The sequence below is a fragment of the Helianthus annuus genome, chromosome 2, assembly GCF_002127325.2.
Source record: "Helianthus annuus cultivar XRQ/B chromosome 2, HanXRQr2.0-SUNRISE, whole genome shotgun sequence".
Taxonomy (NCBI): Eukaryota; Viridiplantae; Streptophyta; class Magnoliopsida; order Asterales; family Asteraceae; genus Helianthus; species Helianthus annuus.
The window spans coordinates 151,232,569-151,254,196 of record NC_035434.2 but is presented as its reverse complement, the minus strand read 5'-3'; the positions used below and the strand labels follow the sequence as shown (position 1 = coordinate 151,254,196).

General features: G+C 35.9%; 1 protein-coding gene and 1 long non-coding RNA gene across 45 annotated transcripts; one reads left to right on the top strand and one right to left on the bottom strand.

The window, feature by feature from the left end:
* The first annotated feature begins 4,375 nt into the window (after nucleotides 1–4,375).
* On the top strand, nucleotides 4,376–18,984 carry LOC110924304 (glucomannan 4-beta-mannosyltransferase 1-like). Of its 43 annotated transcripts, none has more exons than XM_035984702.1 (21): nucleotides 4,379–4,685; nucleotides 4,766–4,873; nucleotides 4,967–5,117; nucleotides 5,191–5,276; nucleotides 5,635–5,711; nucleotides 5,828–6,091; nucleotides 6,207–6,334; nucleotides 6,424–6,539; nucleotides 8,375–10,232; nucleotides 10,449–10,523; nucleotides 10,665–10,688; nucleotides 11,143–11,256; nucleotides 14,935–15,171; nucleotides 16,456–16,554; nucleotides 16,657–16,909; nucleotides 17,394–17,504; nucleotides 17,585–17,721; nucleotides 17,802–17,915; nucleotides 18,007–18,206; nucleotides 18,283–18,477; nucleotides 18,556–18,984. In XM_035984702.1, exons 12-21 carry the CDS (start codon nucleotides 11,197–11,199, stop codon nucleotides 18,713–18,715), a joined length of 1,566 nt encoding a protein of 521 aa, XP_035840595.1. In that variant the 5' UTR covers nucleotides 4,379–4,685; nucleotides 4,766–4,873; nucleotides 4,967–5,117; nucleotides 5,191–5,276; nucleotides 5,635–5,711; nucleotides 5,828–6,091; nucleotides 6,207–6,334; nucleotides 6,424–6,539; nucleotides 8,375–10,232; nucleotides 10,449–10,523; nucleotides 10,665–10,688; nucleotides 11,143–11,196; the 3' UTR covers nucleotides 18,716–18,984. The 43 variants fall into 43 exon arrangements, 37 of the variants coding, with proteins under 37 accessions (XP_035840626.1, XP_035840622.1, XP_035840624.1 ...); XM_035984689.1 differs by having other exon boundaries at nucleotides 8,375–10,358; XM_035984686.1 differs by having other exon boundaries at nucleotides 8,375–10,372.
* Nucleotides 13,778–19,904, bottom strand: LOC110924297. Of its 2 annotated transcripts, XR_002584287.2 has the most exons (3): nucleotides 19,775–19,900; nucleotides 14,622–15,151; nucleotides 13,778–13,857 (listed from the first exon to the last, which is right to left on the bottom strand). It is a non-coding gene; the product is annotated as an uncharacterized LOC110924297 (long non-coding RNA). The 2 variants fall into 2 exon arrangements; XR_002584286.2 differs by lacking the exon at nucleotides 13,778–13,857 and having other exon boundaries at nucleotides 14,548–15,151; nucleotides 19,775–19,904.
* Nucleotides 19,905–21,628: the final 1,724 nt, after the last annotated feature.

Sequence of the window (21,628 nt, the reverse complement as noted above, 5' to 3'; positions counted from 1 at the left end):
TCTATGTGAATGACATTATCCTCACCACCTCGTCTGATGATCTTCGCAAACGCCTAATGTCTTCTCTTGCTAGTGAATTTGCAATGAAAGATTTGGGTCCCTTGACTTACTTTCTCGGTATTTCTGTCACCCGCACAGGTGATTACATGTTCTTATCTCAACAAGCTTATGCTAAAGATATTCTGCATCGGGCCGCCATGGATTCTTGCAAGCCTGTCTCCACTCCTGTTGACACCCAATCTAAGCTGAGTGACTCCTCCGGTCCTTTGTTCGACGACCCGACTTCCTACAGGAGTCTTGCGGGTGCGCTACAGTATCTTACTTTCACACGTCCCAACATTACATACGCAGTTCCGCAGATTTGTATGCACATGCACTCCCCTCGGGTTGATCATTGGAACGCCCTAAAGAGGATTTTACGGTACATTCAGGGCACCTCTGATCTTGGTTTACTTTTAGGACCAATGCCACAGTTATCATTGCTTGCCTACACCAATGCTGACTGGGCTGGATGTCCCGACACTCGCCGTTCAACTTCCGGCTACTGTGTTTATCTCGGGGACAATCTTATTTCCTGGTTTTCCAAACGTCAGTCTACCGTCTCCCGCTCCAGTGCAGAAGCTGAATACCGAGGTGTCGCCAATGTCGTAGCTGAAATTTGTTGGCTTCGAAACCTGCTCCTCGAGTTGCACCATCCGCTCTCACGTGCAACCTTAATCTATTGCGACAATGTTAGTGCAATTTACTTATCTGGAAATCCGGTTCATCATCAACGTACAAAACATATTGAACTGGATATTCACTTTGTTCGGGAACACGTTCAGCGCGGTAATGTTCGTATCCTCCATGTGCCATCTCGTTACCAGATCGTTGATATCTTCACCAAAGGACTCCCGCGGATCTTTTTTGAAGACTTTCGGTCCAGTCTCAGCATCCGCTCTCCTCCCGCTTCGACTGCGGGGGTGTATTAGATAGCGTATATATATAGTAATGATTTGTTTACTTTGATAGGTGATTGATATTATATTGAGAGGAGATCTCGCTGTAACGTGTATATATTCAGATTATTGTAATCAATAGAAATCACGGAATACCAATCTTACACTCACAAACAAGAAGCTCGGACATATCATATCATTGGGGAGAGAACTTCTATGGTCATTCGATACATATCTTCTGACGCTACATGCTGATTCCGAGGCAACCATTGTGATTGGAATGCAAAAAAGGTCACGAGCCATTTTGCTTAGTACGCGGTACTTGTTAGAATTTTGACACCACCATTCTCAAACATCAAAGTCCTCAAAACCACATAATTTGGCTCTTCTAAATACACATCAAATTCTGTTTTTTGTTTTTGAAAAATGATTTTAACTTATTAGTCACGTCGTTAACCCGACCCTTAACCTCATTTTCTGGATAGAACTTCTTAAAAGTCCAAGAAACGGATTCCTTTGTAAAACACGGATCTAAAAGAGAAGCAATTCATAAGGACCCCGATTTCTCACCCCAATACTTCTCGAATTTGTCAGCCCACCCATCTTCAATAAAAATTCATGTGATTTAACAACATTAGTTATCTCTCTCTACTTTAAAAATATCAACAAGAAACAAATAGGCGGTGGGATATGATGTACCCGAAAACAAATCCGTAGCATCTAAATACACCATAAGTAGCTTGCATACTTTTCAGCCTGATCCCACTCCTCATCCGTAAGAGACCACTCAAAACTGGAATCCCTCAACGCGTAACCTTCAAAAGCAAGTTTGTAGTGAATCGCCAAGCATACGATGTGTTGAGTTCCATCTGGTTTCTACATCAATACACAATGATCGACGTGTTTGGATACCAAGGATGATTGAAATTTCACCAAACTTCAAAAGGCGGCCCATTGACTTCTTCAAATATGTCGCACCTTCTCTAATTTCGACAAGACAACAATCAATTGTTCCCAGCCCATCTTGTACAACCAGATTTAATATATGAGCACATCATCTCACATGAAAAAACATTCCCTTAAAGTGCGATTTTCCCTTTCCTTGAAAAGTATTCCTCAAATTGTGGCTACCTTATCATTATTTGATAAGGGTTATTGTACCTATTTTACCTTGTATACCCCCATTTAATAAGGCTCTCTAATATAGCATCCGAAAGGGACCTCACCAATATGGGGTGGCACTAGCTCATTAAAACCAGTTATACACTTTTTCATTTTCCATTGGTTCAAAACGAAAAAGTAAGTCTGAAGTTTGGCTTCATTTTGGAAGTGTTGAAGTGATGGAAGGAGGGAAGAAGGACAAGAAAGTTCAATGCATCCAACGTAAGAAGTTATACAAACCACAACCATCAAAGGCCACGACATATGAAATGCTAATCATAGATGAAAAAGTAAAAAGGTGCGACACTCCTACTGCTAGCATACTTCTAGCAAACAAATTACATGCATTTACATGAGTTTTTGTTTGAAGAATGTCTATTTTGAAACATTTTGTTTTTGTTTCTTATTTGCTAACGTATTGTAACTGAATTTGGCTTGAGTGGGCGTTTTGAACAAACGAAATGTAGGGAAATGATTGTAGCCCATGAGCTACTTTTTTCCTTTGTATAGTACCATTGGTTTGATGCGCTAATGAAGTACATGAACCCTCTTTATCAAAAAGTGAGTTAAGCAACAATTAGAAAAGATTGCATAATAGTGGTTAAAGTAGAAAGAGAGATGATTGAAATTAAAAAAAAAAATTGATATGATCTCACTTACAAGTGACTGTTGTCTATTGGACCTCATGACAACTCATTATATTGCCTCAGATTGGAAAATGAAAAAGTGCATAATTGGTTTTAATGACCTAGCACCACCCATAATAGTGAGGTCATTTCGGATGCTATCTTAGAGTGCCTCGTTAAATGGGGTATACAAGATAAAACAGGTTCATTAACCCGAGACAATGCATCGAATATTGATAGGGCAACCGTAATTTTAAGGAATACTTTTCACATAAAGGGAAAATTGCACTTTGAGGATATGCCTTTTCATGTGAGATGTTGTGCTTACATATTAAATCTTGTTGTACAAGATGGGCTGAGAACAATTGATGGTTTTCATGTCAAAATTAGAGAAGGTGTGAAGGATTTAAGAAATCAGCAAGTCGTCTTTTGAAGTTTGGTTAAATTCCGATCACTATTGGTATCCAAACTTGTCGATCATTGTGTATTGATGTAAAAACTAGTTGGAACTCAACACATGGTAAGCTTCAATTGGCGATTCCCTACAAGATTGCTTTTAAAGGTTACACGTTGAGGGATTCAAATTTTGTGTGGTCTCCTACGGATGAGTGAGACCAGACTCAAAAGTATGCAAGTTACTTGAGGTGTTTTTGGATGCTACGGATTTGTTTTAGGGTACATCATATCTAAACGCCAAACTTGTTTCTTACTGAAAACTTTAAAGTAAAAAAGAGAGATAACTAACGAATCAGATGATTTTTTTTCTTGAAGAAGATGGTGGGCCGATGTTTGACAATTTTGAAAAGTAATCGAGTGAAACAAGGTCCTTATTCAACAGCTTCTCTTTTAGATCCGCGTTTTAGAAAGGAGTTTGTTTCTCGGACTTTTAAGAAGCTGCATCCAAAAAATGAGGTTAAGGGTAGGGTTGAAGACGTGACTAAGAAGTTAAAATCACTTTTTGAAAAATACTCTAATGCATTTTAAGTGGCTAGGATTGCCAATAGCTACCTCAATGGCACAACATCTAATCGCCCAAGTGTTCGTGCTAGAGATGATGATTTTTATGCTTATCTTGAAACTAGACCCGTTGAAAGTACACAAAAAACAGAACTTAATGTGTATTTAGAAGAGCCAAACTATGTGGCTTTGAGGACTTAAAGTTCGATGTGTTAGAATGGTGGTGTCAAAATTCTAGCAAGTATGTCATCTTTTTTGCATTCCAATCACAACGGCTACCTCGGAATCAACATTTAGCGTCGGAGGACGTAATCAACCTACTGTTTGGGGTAGGGTTGTCCAAAAAGCTCACAGCTCGGAGCTAGCTTGAAGCTTGCTCGTATTTAGCTCTAGAAAAAGCTCGTTTGAAGCTCGCACGTTCGTCTCAGAACCAATAATATGTTGAGAATCACGAGAACTGCATAATGCACTTGTACATAGTGCATCAGGGAAAGAGAAAAGAGGTGCTTACATTCAAATCAACACGTACCCATGCATTATGTGGTTCTCGCAGTTCTCAAACATGTAATTATTTTGAAATGCACACCCCTATCTACTACTTCTAATAAAGCAAAATAATCTTTAGCCACTTGTCATTTGCTTAAACTATTACTTGCCACCTGTCATCCTCTTACTCCATCTTTAGAAAATTTGAGCGCTAAAAACACAAAACCTATGCGGTTATGCCTTCGCTCTTTTCCTTTACACTTTCACACGTCTTCATATCACAAACCCTAATGATGATGTCTCCCTCTCAAGCATCCATGGCCGCCTTCGTATCTACCGCATATGTGGCCATCTTCTTTGTACCTGCAACCACTACAAGACCTCTGTCTTTTCATCTCACGATCCGGTTGTAGAAACCCTAAGAGGGGCCTGTGTTTATCAATCTCTCTTTAGAACCTTCCATCCATTGCGTTTCCTTCTCAAGTAAATCTCTTACTTCAGAAGAAACAACTCAGATGTCTCTATTTCTTTCAATTCTAGGGTTCTAAACTCGATTTACTTTCATCCGATTATGATTAGTGCTTTTTTTTCTTACAGATCCTTGTAACCATCCTGTTGATGGATTCTCTGCCCGTTTTGCTGACAAAAACAATCTGTTTGAATTGAATGGAGCCTCACGATTATTGGGCTGCCTGATATATTATAGTAAGATTGTTGTGTTGATTTTTGTATTAATTTTGAAATATGTTTGTTTAATATTAGGTTAGGATGTTGATTTTGTTAAATTTGAGATGTTAGGGTTTGTTTAATCAACGAATCAAATGGATACATGATTCTTTGTTGAAGATTGGCGACATCTCTTTGTTTCTCAATCGTTTATGAACAATAACAGTTCCTGTGGTTCAGATTGGGCTTTTGTTGATGTAGCAAATTTGTTTATTCAAAACAGGTAAGTTTTACTTTTGTTTTCTTATTTGTAATTGATACTGTGTTAAACAAGTTTGCACACCTTCTGAAATTAGGGTTTTTATCAAGGGTTGAACACTTTGTTGATGGATTGAGATGTTGACCGAAAGTTATTCTCACTGACTATCAATGATTGCTTCAGGTATGACATTTATCGATACGATGCAATTAACAAATTTCAAATTATAGTTTTATATGCTTATTTGAGGAAATTTCAAATTAGTTAATAATCGTAACCAATATGGATATTTGAATGTTAAATATGTTTATACTGATTATAGTTTTATATTTTTCTTTGTTATAATGTTACTTTGATGTAGAAAGTGGTAATATGTTATGCATTTTCTGTCACGGGTTAAGGAAAAAAGGGCATCTCTTAACATAACAAAGTTCAAATGGCTTATATTATTTTTTAGATTATGTGTGAATTACATCCCTCGCACCTTCACCTCTTTCTAGCAATTTATCGGGTACAACTGATGTATAGAAAAGAGAACCAGGTTTTGTTTGACACCAGCATGGTTTGTGTGGTCTTATGGGGGAAGAAGTGTGTGTAGTTCAGTGGGTCTTTTACAAGGTAAGAGTTTGATGTGTAGTTGTGTTTGTTTTTAAGTTCGTTTGCCAGGTGTTTGTGATAATGTCTGAGTGAGTATTGAACTGGGATTGATTGAGGGTGTGTATGTTTTTGTGTAGGTAGTCTGAGTATTGGCCGATGACACCGGTTGAGGGATGCCTGACTCTGTTTCAGACTATATGCAGCTCGCCACCTGGTTACCATTAGGTTAAGTTTTACTTCAAGATGTTTTTGTTAATCTGTTAATTCATGGGGAAAGGGATAACCGTGAGGTGTCATCATAGACTACAATTGTAGTAATTCATGGGGATGGGCTACTTGAGTTGATTTCAGGGCTGGTGATGGTGGATATGTTGCTTGCTATACATACAGTTGCAGTAAAGGTAACGTAATGACATGGACAGTGACATGGCAGTAGCCAGTTCGATGTCAGCAATAGTAAATTTATATTTAAAAGATTAGATGAACATTTACTTAATGTTTCGGTTGTTTTGCAAGGTACTATCAAGCAAAATTAGATTTTGATTCTGAGCCGTGGCCTGTAATCACCGACAGTGCGAAAGATCTTATAAGAAAAATGCTTGATAGAAATCCTAAGAATAGGCTTACTGCTCATGACCTTCTATGTAAGCAACTTTGGGTCACAAGAATTGCTAATAAAGTTATAAAAATGATTTAATTTATTTTACTAATTTACGTTTGCTTGCTTTAACAGGCCACCCATGGATTGTTGATGACAAAATGGCACCCGATAAGCCCCTTGATTCTGCAGTATTATCGCGCTTGAAACAGTTCTCTGCAATGAACAAGCTCAAGAAGATGGCTTTACGGGTAAAATCTTCTTTTCATTTTTTTAACTTTTAGTAACATTATAGGTGAAAATATGGGTTCGCATCAGATTGTGACTTTAGTTTTTTCTTATGATTTACTTGATTTATTTTTATGATATACATTTACGTGTACAAACTCCTATTTTCTATTCTTATATGTGTATTTTGGATTTAATTTAAATGATTAATCTAAATATGCATACGTTTGATAAGTGATGCAAAAGTAAACATTTTTTTGGTTTTATGATGCCAATGATAATATAAATTTTGTAGTTCTATAGTTATTGTTATTAGAGGTTGGTAAAGGTAAAAACTAGGGCTGTAAACGAACTTAACGTTCAGCGAACATTACGTGAATCGTTGATGGAAATGTGATTTTACGGTTTTCAGCGATCTTTTACATACATGTTCTTTTAAAGAAAGCAATAAAAAGGAAACGATGGTTTTTTGTTCCAAAAGGTATAAATTTCATTTGTCAAATAGGATTGAACATTTGGTACCAGGTACCGGTACCGAACCATATCGGGTATATTTGGTACCGGTATCGGTACCCACTCTTCCCGTTTTCCAATACCCGGTTGGGTACCTAACGGGTATCGTGCTCATCCCTAATCGTTTTGTTTACGTAACTATTGTCAAATATGTTATTCCTAGAATGCAAGTATATGTTTATATTTTCTATGTATCTTCTTACCGGCAACAAGATATGCATTCTTTGGTATGAAGTTTTTCAAATGATTAAGTTTCTGTTTGTGCATAGTGTTCTTGGTGGCATTTTATTTGGGTTAATTTGTTTCTTTTAAATCTTTAATGGTCAAAAGAGTGAAATAAAAAAATCTAGCTTAAGCGAAAACGGGTCAAATAGTGCGAAAGTTTTACAAAATGTACTTATAATGTATAAAACCATCCTAAATTATTTTATTGTTAACTATGTGATGTTTGGTCAAACTGAGGATTTAACTTTTAAATATATTATGCATAAGAAGTGGTTGTGTTATGATATACATGCCAAAAAATAAAATAAAAAATATACGAACTAACTAAATCTTTTGAAGAAGGTGATCTCTCTATTTTACTTTAGAATTTTGATATGTAAGGTAGTCTTAAAGAACATGTGTATATATTCAGTGAGTAACTTTGTAGCTTACTCTTATCTCTATTAATATTATTTAGAAGAGTTTCTCATTAATTTATTTAAAGACCAAATATGTTTTAGTTTGCAGGTCATGTAATAGACATTTTTACTATTTAGAAGTCAAAGAATTTCTTAGAACAGAAGGATAATTGATAAGATGAATCATCCTTTATGGTTTGCCCCGTTCATATAAGTGACACATTTAAGTGTACATTTGTTTTCATTGTTATATTGTCACCTTTAAGCTCATTCTTTTTTGTTTTGAACCGCATAGATATCACATAACCCTATTCAAATCATTTAAAAATAAGCGGGTCAATATTGTATCCGAGCTACCCATTAAGTTTAGTGCTTATATTGTTTCGGCTCTATAAGATTCTCATGTTTTGCCATTGATAAGGCTTATTGTATACATTTTACTAAGTGCTTCAATGTATTCCATGTTTCGTCAAATATTGTATACATGTTTTGCCATTCATGTGTTACATCTCTTGGTTTGCTTCAATATATTTCACGCAAAGTGCTTTCTTAAGTGCTATTTTGTTTGGTTTAAATTAACTTATAATGATGGTTGTGTTGTAGCAGGACATGTACACATGTGATAGGATTTAATGCCTTTTTGTATATGGCTCTGATGTAAAAGATACTACTTTTATGTATAGTGAATAGCTTAGGCCATTAAAGTTTAATTCCATCAGCAGGTGTATCCGAAAAGAAGAAAGACCGGCTGGTTTGCGACAAGCAGGTGTATCCGAAAAGAAGAAAGATCGGTTGGTTCGATTAGGTTGCATGTTTTACAAATTATTTTTTTAGGCTGAACAAAGGGAATAGGAGAGTTTATAATCGACAGTTCAATCGGTTGCCTCTCTGCCTTCTAAAATTGTCTACTTCCATTGAATCGACGGCGAATAGATGAATAATCTCGCTAGATCGGCGGCTATGTCCCACTGCGGCGGTAGTTTTCGGCGTATTCTGGGTCTTGCATTCTGCTTCACTGAAGTCCACTTATATACGAGATAATTCGATTTCAAGCGTTATTCTGATGGAGATTTCATCGCTTCCGTCGATAACGGAAGTTGATCTATCGCATAATCTGCTCACTGGTACCATTCCTTCAACTTTTGGTAACTGTCGTACGCTCGAAGCGTCCAATGTTTCGTATAATCAGCTCACGGGACCTGTGCCTTCGTCGGGGATCGCGTTTTGAGCCCGCATCTGTCGTCGTTCACTGGAAATGAAGGACTCTATGGCAGGGTTATTAACAAACCGTGTGGGGCTGTTGTGGAACCCGAGGTGAAACGGATTCAGTCGAAGAAGTCTACGGGTGCAATCATCTGGATTATGGCCGCAGCGTTTGGGGTCGGTTTGTTTATTCTTGTGGCCGGAATCCGGTTCTTCCGTGCGAATTACCATCGAGGGTTTGTGGCGGAAGAAGCGGAGACGCAGCCATGGAAATTAACTGCTTTCTAATGGCTAAATTTTACCGCATATGATGTGGTTGAGAGTTTATCTATGACAGGTAAGATCATAGGGACCGGGTCTACGGGAACTGTGTACAAAACAGAAATGCCATGTGGCGAGATCATAGCGGTGAAAAAGCTGTGGGGAAAGAACCAGGAGACGATTCGACGGAGGAAAGGCGTGTTGGCTGAGGTGGAGGTATTGGGTAATGTGAGGCATAGGAACATAGTGAGGTTGTTAGGATGCTGCAGCAACAAAGAATGTACTGTGTTGCTCTATGAGTACATGTGTTGCTCTATGAGTACATGCCTAATGGCAGTTTAGATGATTTGTTACACGGGAAGAACGAAGGTGACAGTTTGGTCGGGGATTGGTTCACAAGATACAAGGTTGCGTTATGGGTGGCTCAGGGGATTTGCTACCTCCACCACGATTGTGATCCGGTGGTTGATCATCGTGATTTGAAACCTAGCAACATTCTGTAGGATGGTGAGATGGAGGCACGGGTGGCTGACTTTGGGGTAGCCAAGCTCATCCATTGTGACGAGTCGATGTCAGTGATTGCAGGTTCCTATGGCTACATCTCCCCAGGTATGGTATACATTTAACATTTAGTAGTTATGTGTTTGTTCTTATTTGTGATTACAAGTAAATTGGTAGAGAGTCTACATTGAGCTCGAGCTTTTCTTAGCTCATGATTAGGTGATTTGTCTAGACCGTCACTCAAAAAGGTTACCCAGACGGCCAAACCTTGAACTGGCTATATTCGGTTCAACTCTAGGTTTTAAATAGATTGCTTTTGGTTAGGTCTAAAACTGGAACCTGAATTATCTTTTATTTGCCAATAACTACTTTTCGGATCTGGTATATTTTTTGTTCATGGTTTGGTTTGGGGCAGAACCGACGTAACGTTATTGCAAAATAGTAGTCGGTCAGTTAGCTATTAGATTTATCTTTAATTTGCTACTTATCTAATTTGTCATTATAAGTTGTTACCAACATGCTCAAATTTTTAATTTGTAGAAAAAAATGGTTGTTAAACTAATGTGGAAGTTGTTAAAGTTAATCTTGGTGGGGAACAATCTCGGGTTTTGTTTGGTATGTTTTATTCTTCTAAATACCTAACAAACTTGATATCCATGTGCAATATCTGATCATTTGGTGGAGCTAATGAGAAAAGAAAAGCAACTTCATGATGCAAATAGGCCGACATCAAAAGAATTTGTACTGATATCCATGTGCAGTATTTGATCATATTTTCTAATGCTTCACTTATTATTTAGTTGTTGACTCACAATCCTGAATGTTGTGCAGTTGTTTCACCGATCGTTGACGCCTTGCATATTACTAATAAAGGAAAGTTTTTATGTTCCCCTTTTATTGATAAAGGTAAAAGTTACATCATAATTAAGTTTTTTTTTCTTAATTAACTTTTATGTAGTTTTTATAATTCTTCACGAGTCTTAATCTATGCACTGGCTTATTTTTTGTTCAATTGGAATTGTTCTTGCTATTACTGATGTACTCCAGATCACTCACGCAGCTGTAGCCTGAGTAAGTTGACATCTCTCCGCGTGGGTTCAGATTAAACCGTCAAAACTGATGATCTATTAATTCATGTTGAAGAACTATAAGTCTCATGACATAGATTGATAACACCGATCGTACGAATAAGAAAATTAACAAACTTAAATTGATAAAACAATGAGTATTTGGGTTATTAGATTAGAATGTAGTGTAGCTGATGAACGTGCTAAGTTGTTGGCTTCTGGTGTTATTGGATTAGAGGAGGTGGTAGTACATACTCATGTAGCTTGTGAACATACTTTTCAGAGGTTAAAAAATGACAGCTCTGGTACGGGTCAAACAATATGTAACTTGTGAACATACTATTCAATAACCAATACAGATTTATAAATTATGTTAAGAATGCCTTTTCAATTATGCTTAATGAGATAAGTTGACAAACAATATGTATTGTGTTTTCTATCTGCCCTAATCAATACAGGTTGCAAAATAGTTCGGTTGGGCAGGTTGGATAACAGGTCGATTTAAGTTGTTTATGCTATTGTCAGAATGGGTTGAGCCGACCCCAATATTTTATCTTCAGAAGATCTTCCAGGTAATTGCCTACAAATTTAAAATCACACACATACATGCTTTTAACTCAAATTTTCACCATTTTAGATAAATGGGACAATTTTTAGCTAAACGGGTCGATTTAAGGAACACGTGTGGTTTACGTCACGCTATTGCCTCTACATCACGCCAGAATCCTTCTTCGAAGATCCGAACAATTTCAGCACTAATATTCTACCACTACCAACAATTGCGAGTATCAAAACCCAATCTTTATGTAATAAATTGTTTTAAGTGTCTTAATATTATAATAATCTGAAAGGTTTTTGGCGGTGGGATGTAAAAATATGTGTTTAGAAATCGATTGTCATTATTGTGACTTGTAATTGCTATAGAAAGTTTTTAGTGGTAATTACATTGTGGATCAGACTATGTGGTCAAATAATTAGTTTCAAAAAGGATTATCAAAGGGTGTAAAAAACGGTATTATTATCTAACAAAAGATTAATTACTTCATTTATTAGAATTTGTCAAACATTTGAATTTCAAACCACAAATACATTCCTAACATCAGAGCCCACGACATTTTATTACATTTTTTCTGATTTATTATCCGATTATCTTCATTTTTTCTGTCTCGACTTTGTTCCAGTTAACAAGCCCACTATAAAATAGAGAGAGGACCGATACTTTTTGATCTATGACAATTGAAGAAATCATTGTACTATTTGTGTTGTTTACCAATACATTAAAAATTGCTCTAATTTGTTTCTTAAAAAGACATGTTTGGGTTTACACATATGTAAGTATAGTTTTATATCAACTAATATGAATTTAAGAATTTAGATATTGATGTCAATCAAAAGATGAAAACCATGACCTCTCGTTGATCTATTAAAGGTTCACTCAGGTTTTTGGAGAGGGAAGTGATCACTCTATTCGGTTTTGGGTTTGTACCGGTTAGTGTCGTGTATTATCTGTTTAGGACCTGTTTCAAGTTTCAACCCTTAAACGTGAAGCCTAAGTTTGGAAAGGCCTAGAACAAAAGTGATGATCTACATGGGCATCAATGCCAGTAGATATTCTATGTTTGTGTTAAGCCACCCGCGAAACTCGCGGGATCTTAGGCTAGTCTCTATCTATATATAATGACGCATATAAGATATATTTGAATAAATGTAGTACTTGCTTATATCTGATACCACACAGGCACAAACACAAACACAAACACAAACACAAACCTGAACTACAGAAGATCAAGGCTCAGCTCTTAAGGAACAGCATCCAAATGACAACAAACATCAAACTGCAGACAACCGATCATTTGAGCAAAACATGGTTGATTTTTGTAAATTGCCCGTAGAAGGAATGAGGAGAGTTTGCTAAACCAAAGAATGAATGTTTGTTTGCTAAACCAATGAATGAATGTTTGATGATAAAAAGATGCACCAAACACAAATCCAATATATTTTAGAAGTGCCCTCATGTCAATCGCGAGTGGTATCAAGCGTTTTCCAAGGCAAAAAATAGATTAAAATTTTCATAAAATATGTGCAGATTCACAGCAGATATCTTAAAAAGATTGGCAAGCGCTATAAACTTTTTTGGGTACGAAATGTCAAACATAAGCAGAAAGTACATCAGAAACGGCTGAAACCCTAAATTAATAATGGAAAATTAGCAGAGGACAAGAACAACTTAGGGGTGTAAACGAATCAAGCCTAAGAAAGTTCAAGCTCTAGAAGACTAGAATGGGTCGTTTCGAGCTCAGGCTAGGATCTTTTGTTATTTATTAAATATTATTTTTTTGTTTATATGTGTATATATTATATAACACATTTATATATACTTATAATTATAATATTATATATAACAAAATATATTATATTATTTAGTTACTTTATCATATATTTATGCTATGCGGCTAATGCGGTAAAATATCGGATATCGGTCAAGAACCGATATTTGAAATGCAGGTTATTTCGGTGATATGAGTGGGATATCGGTAATTTTAATATCATGCAGAATTTATACATATAGCAATTTAACACTAACAATTCAGTGATATGTCGGTTATATCGGTCAATATTGCCGATAATATTTTGACCGATATTTGACACCGATATTTTACATGGGGACTGATAACCATATCACCGATATTAACTGCCTAACTTTTATGTAATTATATATTTATTATACAAAATAAAAAGTATTGTATTCATATAAATAAAGGCTTATTTAGACTTGTGAGCCTAGTCAAGCTCGGGATTGGATGAAAATGGCAAGATTTCAAACCTTTTGGATACAAATGCGAAAAAACAAACCTTTGGACGAAAGTCGCAAAACTGCCCAAACCTCAGAGACGAAAATGGCATTTTACTCTTTGGATTTACAATCCTTTTAGTAGAAATCTATTTATGTCTACTGTCAATCATGATTGGTATCTGAATTAAGTACACATTCTTTAGAAAATGGTTCACCTCCAATATCAAACATACCCATAATTACATATTAATATCCTGAAAGCTAAAACACACTTCAGCATCAAAGACCTTATTGTTTAAGAAAGATACACGTAACGTTCCTTATCACCTACTCACGTGTCTAAGATGTTCATGATCAGATTACTCGATGAGACAGCTGGCTAACAAGATAAAGAATCAAACCTTTGATAGCGTTATACATACGATGTGAACGCAAAATAATCATGTGTTACACATAAATATTAACCAAAAATAGATGTATTCTACATTTCTACTCACCCCCTTACGTGAGCATTAAAATATAGCAATAGACTTCTCGATTACGACAAGATCCCATCCAGTCATTTTAAACTTTTCTATTTATAATCTCTCCACCCTTTCAAGATTTTCCACTTCATTAATATTACCATACCATTAAACTAAGTAAAAGCTAAAGCAAAGTACACTCATGGTCCCTGTGATTTATCAAAATTTTGGATTTGGTCCCTAGCTTTCCAAAAATACATGGATGGTCCATGTGGTTTGCACTTTCTAACGCATTTAGTCCCCAGCCAACAAATCTAAAGGTTTTAGCATGTCCTAGTTAGGGACTAAACATGTTACAAAGTGCAAACCACAAGGACCATCCATATACATTTGGAAAAAAGCTGAGGACTAAATGCGTTACAAAATGCAAACCACAGGAACCATCCATATACTTCTGGAAAAAATGGGGACTAAATGTGTTACAAAATGCAAACCACGGGCACCATTTGTGTGCTTTTGAAAAGTTAGGGACCAAATCCAAAATTTTAGTAAATCACGGGGACTGTCCATGTACTTTACTCTAAAAGCTATATGTGACTAGCATGCACAGAGAAACCATACTATATTAACAAAGATAATGAATTGAAATCAATTAATAAAGAGATTGAAGATTTATTACCTTCATTAGAGATAAGTGATTTGAATACTGTCAGCGTCATTGTCGATGTGTTCATTTTTAGCGGTTCACTCAATGCGTCATTGTCGGTGTGTTCATTTTTAGCGGTTCACTCAATGCACTTGCAATCTTCCACCTAATCAGCTAAGGCTCAAACAATTTCTCTATATAAGGCATAGCTTCAATGTATCTGAGCATCCTGGTCTGAACTGTTTCTATACATTTTACGTTTTTCACCATGAGAAACTTGTTTCGGGCCGGGTCGGAGGTGAAACCAACCAATGATTTCACCGGGAGTTTCACTGATATGTGGCAGGATATGAGGGTTTCAATGGTGATTCCACCACTGACGGTTGCCCTTTGCATATGTATGGCGATGTCTATAATGATGTTCATTGAACGAGTGTACATGACTGTTGTGGTTATCTTGGTGAAGATTATGCGCAAGAAAAGATACACGCAGTATAACTTGGAAGCGCTGAAAGAAGATTTAGAGCAGAACAGGCGTTACCCCATGGTGCTCGTTCAAATACCTATGTTCAATGAAAAAGAGGTACACATGCTTGATTTATTATACGTATTATGTGTGTTTCGTGCATATACTTCATAACATAATTAAAGAAATCAAAAGGCAGGAAATCCAGTCATCAATTCATTAATAAAAAATTTACTATGTGATTTTGATAGTGACAGGTAAGATAAGAAAGATGGCTTAGCAATGAATATCTCAACTGCATATCTTGAATTTCCATATATACGAAAGATTCTATTGTTTACCACTAAGCATTGGACGTATAATATATGATGTCCTCTAGAAATATTGCAATAAACAAATAATCATGTCATCTTATTTAGTTTTACAGTCTATTTTTATAAACCAAAAAGAAAAGTTGTGGAAATTTGCTATAATAAAAAACACTAGGAGACTAATATGAATGAATGACATACATAAGTTAGGTATCAAGTAGCGCAGCGGAACCAACACACACACACACAAACAATATAAACACGCTAATAGAAAATAAACACGAGTCACGACACAAGAATTTTACGTGGTTCGGTCCCAGTGAGGAACCTACGACCAGGGGCGTAGCATTTAAGGGGCCGGGAGGGGCGCCCGACCCCCCGAACTTTTCGCTCAGTAGTGTTGTACATGTAGTTTTCGTATAGAAATTTTTGGAAATATACGTTTTCGCCCCCCCCCCCCCCCCCCCCCGGTTCTATAGAAATTTTTGGGTATATACGTTTTCGACCCCCCCTGGCGAAAACTTCAAGCTTCGCCACTGCCTACGACCACGGGCTGCAACTAGCCATTTTTCATTAAGCTCAGACCAAAGATTACAAGACATGACTAGGATATATATATATAGAGAACAATTAGGTTAAACAAGTTAGGGACAAGACATGACTAGGATATATATATATAGAGAACAATTAGGTTAAACAAGTTAGGGACCAAGAAAACTAAACCGGGCATGGCGGCCTGGCCCATGTCTTCTACTAGCAACCCCAAAAGCCCAATAAACCGAGCCATTCACCAACCCAACAACATATGCATTTTATGGATTGGCATTTTGTTGAGTACTAATATTCATTTAAAAATAGTTGTATGGATGATAAAAATACTAGATAAACGCCACGAGGCATGCTTATCTACAAGTTACTTACCCAAGAAACCTAATACCGCTTTTATGATCATTTAAACTTTATAGATAAAAGGAAACGCAGCCTGATTTCTTATTTCTAACGTGCAGTTATTTTTTTCGTGTGTGAAATGTATTTTTATTATATAACTTAGCTTACTTCCAAGACGCCATCTAACTTGCATTCTTATTAGGTCTACAAGCTCTCTATTGGATCTGTGTGTTCACTTACATGGCCATCCGACCGTCTCATTGTTCAGGTTCTCGATGACTCCACCAATGATGTCCTACGGGTACCCCCCCCCCCCCTTGCACACTTAATATCTCAAATACTCAAAGATAAATTATGTATTTATGTTTACTAAGTAAATGAGTAAATCAATAATCATCTGCAGACACTTGTGGAAATGGAGTGCAAAAAGTGGATACAGAGAGGAGTGAATGTCAAATACGAAACCAGAAACAATAGAAACGGATACAAAGCCGGTGCTCTTCGTGAAGGTTTAAATAAAGAGTATGTGAGCGATTGCGAATTTGTAGTCATATTTGACGCAGATTTCCAACCAGATGAAGAGTTTCTTTGGAGAACTGTACCTTATCTTCTTGAAAATCCAGAACTGGCTTTGGTTCAGGCGAGATGGAAATTCGGTAACGCTTATTCTTTCTCTCATATTCCCTATTTTGCCCCTACCCATAGTTGTTAATAGCAGACGATAGCGACAAGCTAATTATACGCTACGTAGCGATAGTGATGAAATAGCAGATGCTATTTTATGTTAAGCGATACATTAGAAGAAAATTTTAGGAATATTTTATATGTATATTTTATCAAAATACGTTGATTTATATGTATATTTACAAAAAAAAAAAAAAATTAAAAACGAAAATCCTGCTATTTTATAGCTATATTTTTATTCCTATTTATATTACAACAAAAAAATATAATTCCGCTATTTTCACGCTACGGAGGGGCCAAAATCAGATTGCAAGCAATTGCCGCATCACCACGCTAAACGCTATAGCGGGAGCTATGCTCGCTATTAACAACAGTGCCCCTACCCAATCAAGATATACACTCTCTTATCACGGTTTGTTTTTATATTATATTATAACTAACACATGTTCCGTTTAGTAAATGCTAATGAATGCATCATGACTCGGCTCCAAGAGATGTCACTCGCCTATCATTTCGCTGTCGAGCAAGAAGTGGGCTCTTCAACTTGTCAATTTTTCGGGTTCAACGGTAAGACAAAATTTACAAGTTCGCTCGCATCGCTTCTACGAGAATTTTTATGAAATAAATGTTTTTTTTTTTGACATTAGGGACTGCTGGTGTATGGCGTATCAAAGCAATTGAAGATGCTGGCGGCTGGAAAGATCGAACCACTGTGGAGGACATGGATCTTGCGGTTCGGGCTAGCCTCAAGGGGTGGAAATTTGTCTTTGTTGGAGACTTAGAGGTGAGTTACGGTATTAATATTAACGTGTATACATCAAATTAAAATATCTTAAATAAACCGCAAAATATTCTATCACATAGGTGAAAAACGAACTCCCAAGTACCTTCAAAGCTTACCGATATCAACAACATCGGTGGTCATGTGGGCCAGCTAATTTGTTCAGAAAAATGACCAAAGAAATCATCTTTTGTGAGGTATAAGACTATAAGTTAACTAACGGCATGAACTTTTTCTTTACGCTAGTAACATTTGGAAATGATTAAATGCGTCTACTTTATTATGCAGAGAGTATCGTTTTGGAAGAAACTCCATGTCCTATATGCATTCTTCTTTGTAAGGAAGATAATAGCACACTGGGTCACCTTTTTCTTTTATTGCGTAATTATCCCAATAAGCATCATGGTCCCGGAAGTCAAACTTCCAAAACCGATAGCCATATATATTCCGGCAACAATTACCATTCTTAACTCGGCATGCACCCTAAGGTAACGGACTTTAAGATTAACACAATTAAGCTTTAAAAAAACTTAACGCCTAAAAAACACATATTGCTTCACACAGGTCATTGCATCTCCTTGTACTTTGGATCCTGTTCGAAAACGTCATGTCTTTTCACCGATCTAAAGCAACAATTATAGGACTCCTAGGAGCCAACCGAGTCAACGAATGGGTCGTGACTGAAAAGCTCGGAAACACAACAAAACCAAAATGCAGTGTCAGGGCACCTAAGAGAACCCGATCACGTTTAGGAGAAAGGTAACTTAGCCAACAAACATGGATAACGTTTTAATGAATTTATCACGAGTGTAACGCTAACAATGAAATGACAAACAGGCTTCACTTCTCGGAGTTGATAATGGGATTGCTCCTGCTATATGTAGCTTGCTATGACATGATCTTTGGGAAAGACAACATGTTTATTTATCTCTTATTGCAATCGAGTGCGTTCTTTGTTGTAGGAGTTGGGTATGTCGGTATATCCACTCCCAACTAAAGCGACACACCCGTTGTTTATTTTAAGTTTTATAAATTAGTGTCTATAAAGTTAAAGGGGACTCTGCAAGTGCTTGGGATAAGAGGGGTATGGTTAAAAGAACATAACCGGAGCAAGCGGAAGAGCACTGATGTAGATGGCGGTGTAATTAGTTAAATCATTAGTGTGTTTTTCATAATAAAGTTCTTAGCTATCTATGTAAGCTATCAAGACTACAATATGTTGGGAATAAAGTGCATTATGTTATGGTTTAATAGATATGTAAACGATTAAATAATTCGTGTGTTTTCTAGAATCAAGTTCTTAGCTATCTATATAAGGTATCAAGACTACAATGTGTTCGGAACAAAGTATGTTATATTCTCTGTTGTCAAGGCGTACCCAAGCGCGCCTAGGCCCAGTACAGCCTTCTCGCTTCGCTTCAAACGCCCCGTTTTCAAGCCCTCAGGCGCATTTTTCAGACCAAGTTCCGACGAAATTCCGGCCAAAAATTGTCCGATCAAGTCCGAAACAATTATACCAACCCTAAGGCCTAAACAAGCCTGGAATCAACCTCAAACAACGTAAACTAACCCTAAAGAAGCCTAAAAAACATGTCTAAACCCCTAAATATTATATTTTTTATACTATATGTCTCACCTAAAAAAGCCCTAGCTTTTTACGCGCCTTGTACTGAGGCCCGAGGCTCACCCTTTGCGCATTGCGCCTTCGACAACTATGATTATATTATAGTTTAATCAATGTTAAACGATGAATAACTCTTAGAAATTAACTGTTTTTGGTTATAATTTAGAGTGAGCATGCAATGTTTGAGCTTAAAAAAGGTCTTGACTGACATAAGGGAAATCATAACACAGAAGCTAAATTCAAAGCAGAAGCAGCAGGAATAAGAGATATGTTATCAAGATTATTGCCCTAAAAGTAGCATAGGTTGGATTAATTAGGAATCTAGGTCAATTGCAATAAGGTGTGGATAGTAATTGCTCAAAACACATACAAAATGTGAATGAAATTAACATGAATGAACATATTAATGGCGATCAAAAGAAATATATTTACCAGTTGCTCCATGAGTCGGTGATTTGTGTTGTTTTCGTATCCAATTGTTTTGGTTGTTCTTCATCATTGTCAAACGATTAGGGCAGAAAACTACGCACATAACAATTTTCGGAATCACCATGTTATATCTGTACTATATAATAAAAGAAACCATATAATAACGGTGTGTTCCCGAGTTAAAAATCCCTCCCCTTCCCTCCCCTCCCCTCCATGTCTTTCCAAATTGGAAAGACTATTTTCAGGCAAAAAAAACCCCATTTTCCCTCCCCTCCCCTTGTTAAGTGGATCTCTGGAACACCATTTTCCTTCCCCTCCCCTCCCCTCCCCCTGTTAAGTAAATCTCTGGAACACAGCGTAAAAGAAACCACTTTGGACACTTGTCATCTCTTATAGATAATTATTATTTTAATTTAATATTTTCTAATTAATTATAGATAACCCTTTTATTAAATATTATTTAGTTTAATATCTTATGGATAATTATTATTTAGTTTAATCTTCTTCTTCTTTAATCTTCTTCACTTTTACCCTTTTAGCCCAAAATTTTTTTTTAACATCTGAGCCACGAACTTTTTTTTTCTAACTCTTTTGACCCCTAACAGTAACCTCATCCATTAAATGTTAGGGGCCAAAAGGGTTAAAAAAGACCTATTTTTATCACTTTTACCCTTTTAGCCTAAAAATGATTTTTTTAACATCTAAGCTCTCAACGTCTTCTTTTCTAACCCTTTTGACCCCTAACACTAACCTCATCCATTAAATGTTAGGGGCCAAAAAGGTTAAAGAAAAAGACGTTAGAGGCTAAAAAGGTTAGAAAAAAGAAGTTGAGGGTTTAAATGTTAAAAAAAAATTTGGGCTAAAAGGGTAAAAGTGATATAACCACGGGAGCCAAAATCGTAATTTTATTATTTGATGTATAAAACTAGATTTATTCAATTCATACAATACACGAGGTTTTTAAAGGATATATATATATTTTTTATTATTTAGTACAGAAAATTACATTTATTTAAACCGTGTAATACGCATATTTTTAAAGATGTAATTTTTTTTATTATTTAGTATATAAAATTACATTTATTCAACCCGTGTAATAAATGAGGTTTTTTAAAGATGTATTATTTTATTATTTGGTAAACAATATTATATTTATTCAACTCGTGTAATACACGTGGTTTTAAAAATATAACTTTTTTATTTGGTATATAAAATTACATTTATTCAACCTGTACAATATTGTTCTTATAAATATAACTTTTTATTATTTAATATATAAAATTATATTTATTCAACTCGTGCAATAAAGAAGGTTTTTAAAGATATATTGTTTTATTATTTAGTATATAAAATTTATTTATTCAACCCGTGTAATACACGGGGTTATAACCTAGTATATATATATATATATATATATATATATATATATATATATATATATATAGAGTCGAATCCTACGGAAAGTGTGTTTTTCCTAAAAAGTGTAAAAAGTCATAAAACACAATAATTTCAGGCATAAAACACACCTAAAACTCACAAATAATAGAATAAATATTACTAAAACACCATATTCAAACTCTAATAGTCCATAAAAACTTCAAACACACCATCGTAGAACTATGAATATAAAACACACAATGCTAAACAACATAAAACACAATAATATTCGTCATTCCACAATCAGAGTCTTAACATCTAAAACACAACACAAAACCCACATACATGATGTTTTAGTAATCTTCATCATATTATTTGTGGGTTTTTTGTGTGTTTTATGGTTAACATTATGGTGTTTTTTGACTTTTTACACTTTTTAGGAAATTTGGACTTTCTGGCCAACTCCTATCCTATATATAT

Coding starts and splice junctions, on each gene's coding strand:
- LOC110924304 (XM_022168315.2), top strand. CDS start 14,857: ATGAGAAACTTGTTTCGGGCCGGGTCGGAGGTGAAACCAACCAATGAT. Junction 17,505..17,584: donor TCAATTTTTCGGGTTCAACG/GTAAGACAAAAT, acceptor TTTTGACATTAG/GGACTGCTGGTGTATGGCGT. Junction 18,207..18,282: donor AACTCGGCATGCACCCTAAG/GTAACGGACTTT, acceptor TGCTTCACACAG/GTCATTGCATCTCCTTGTAC.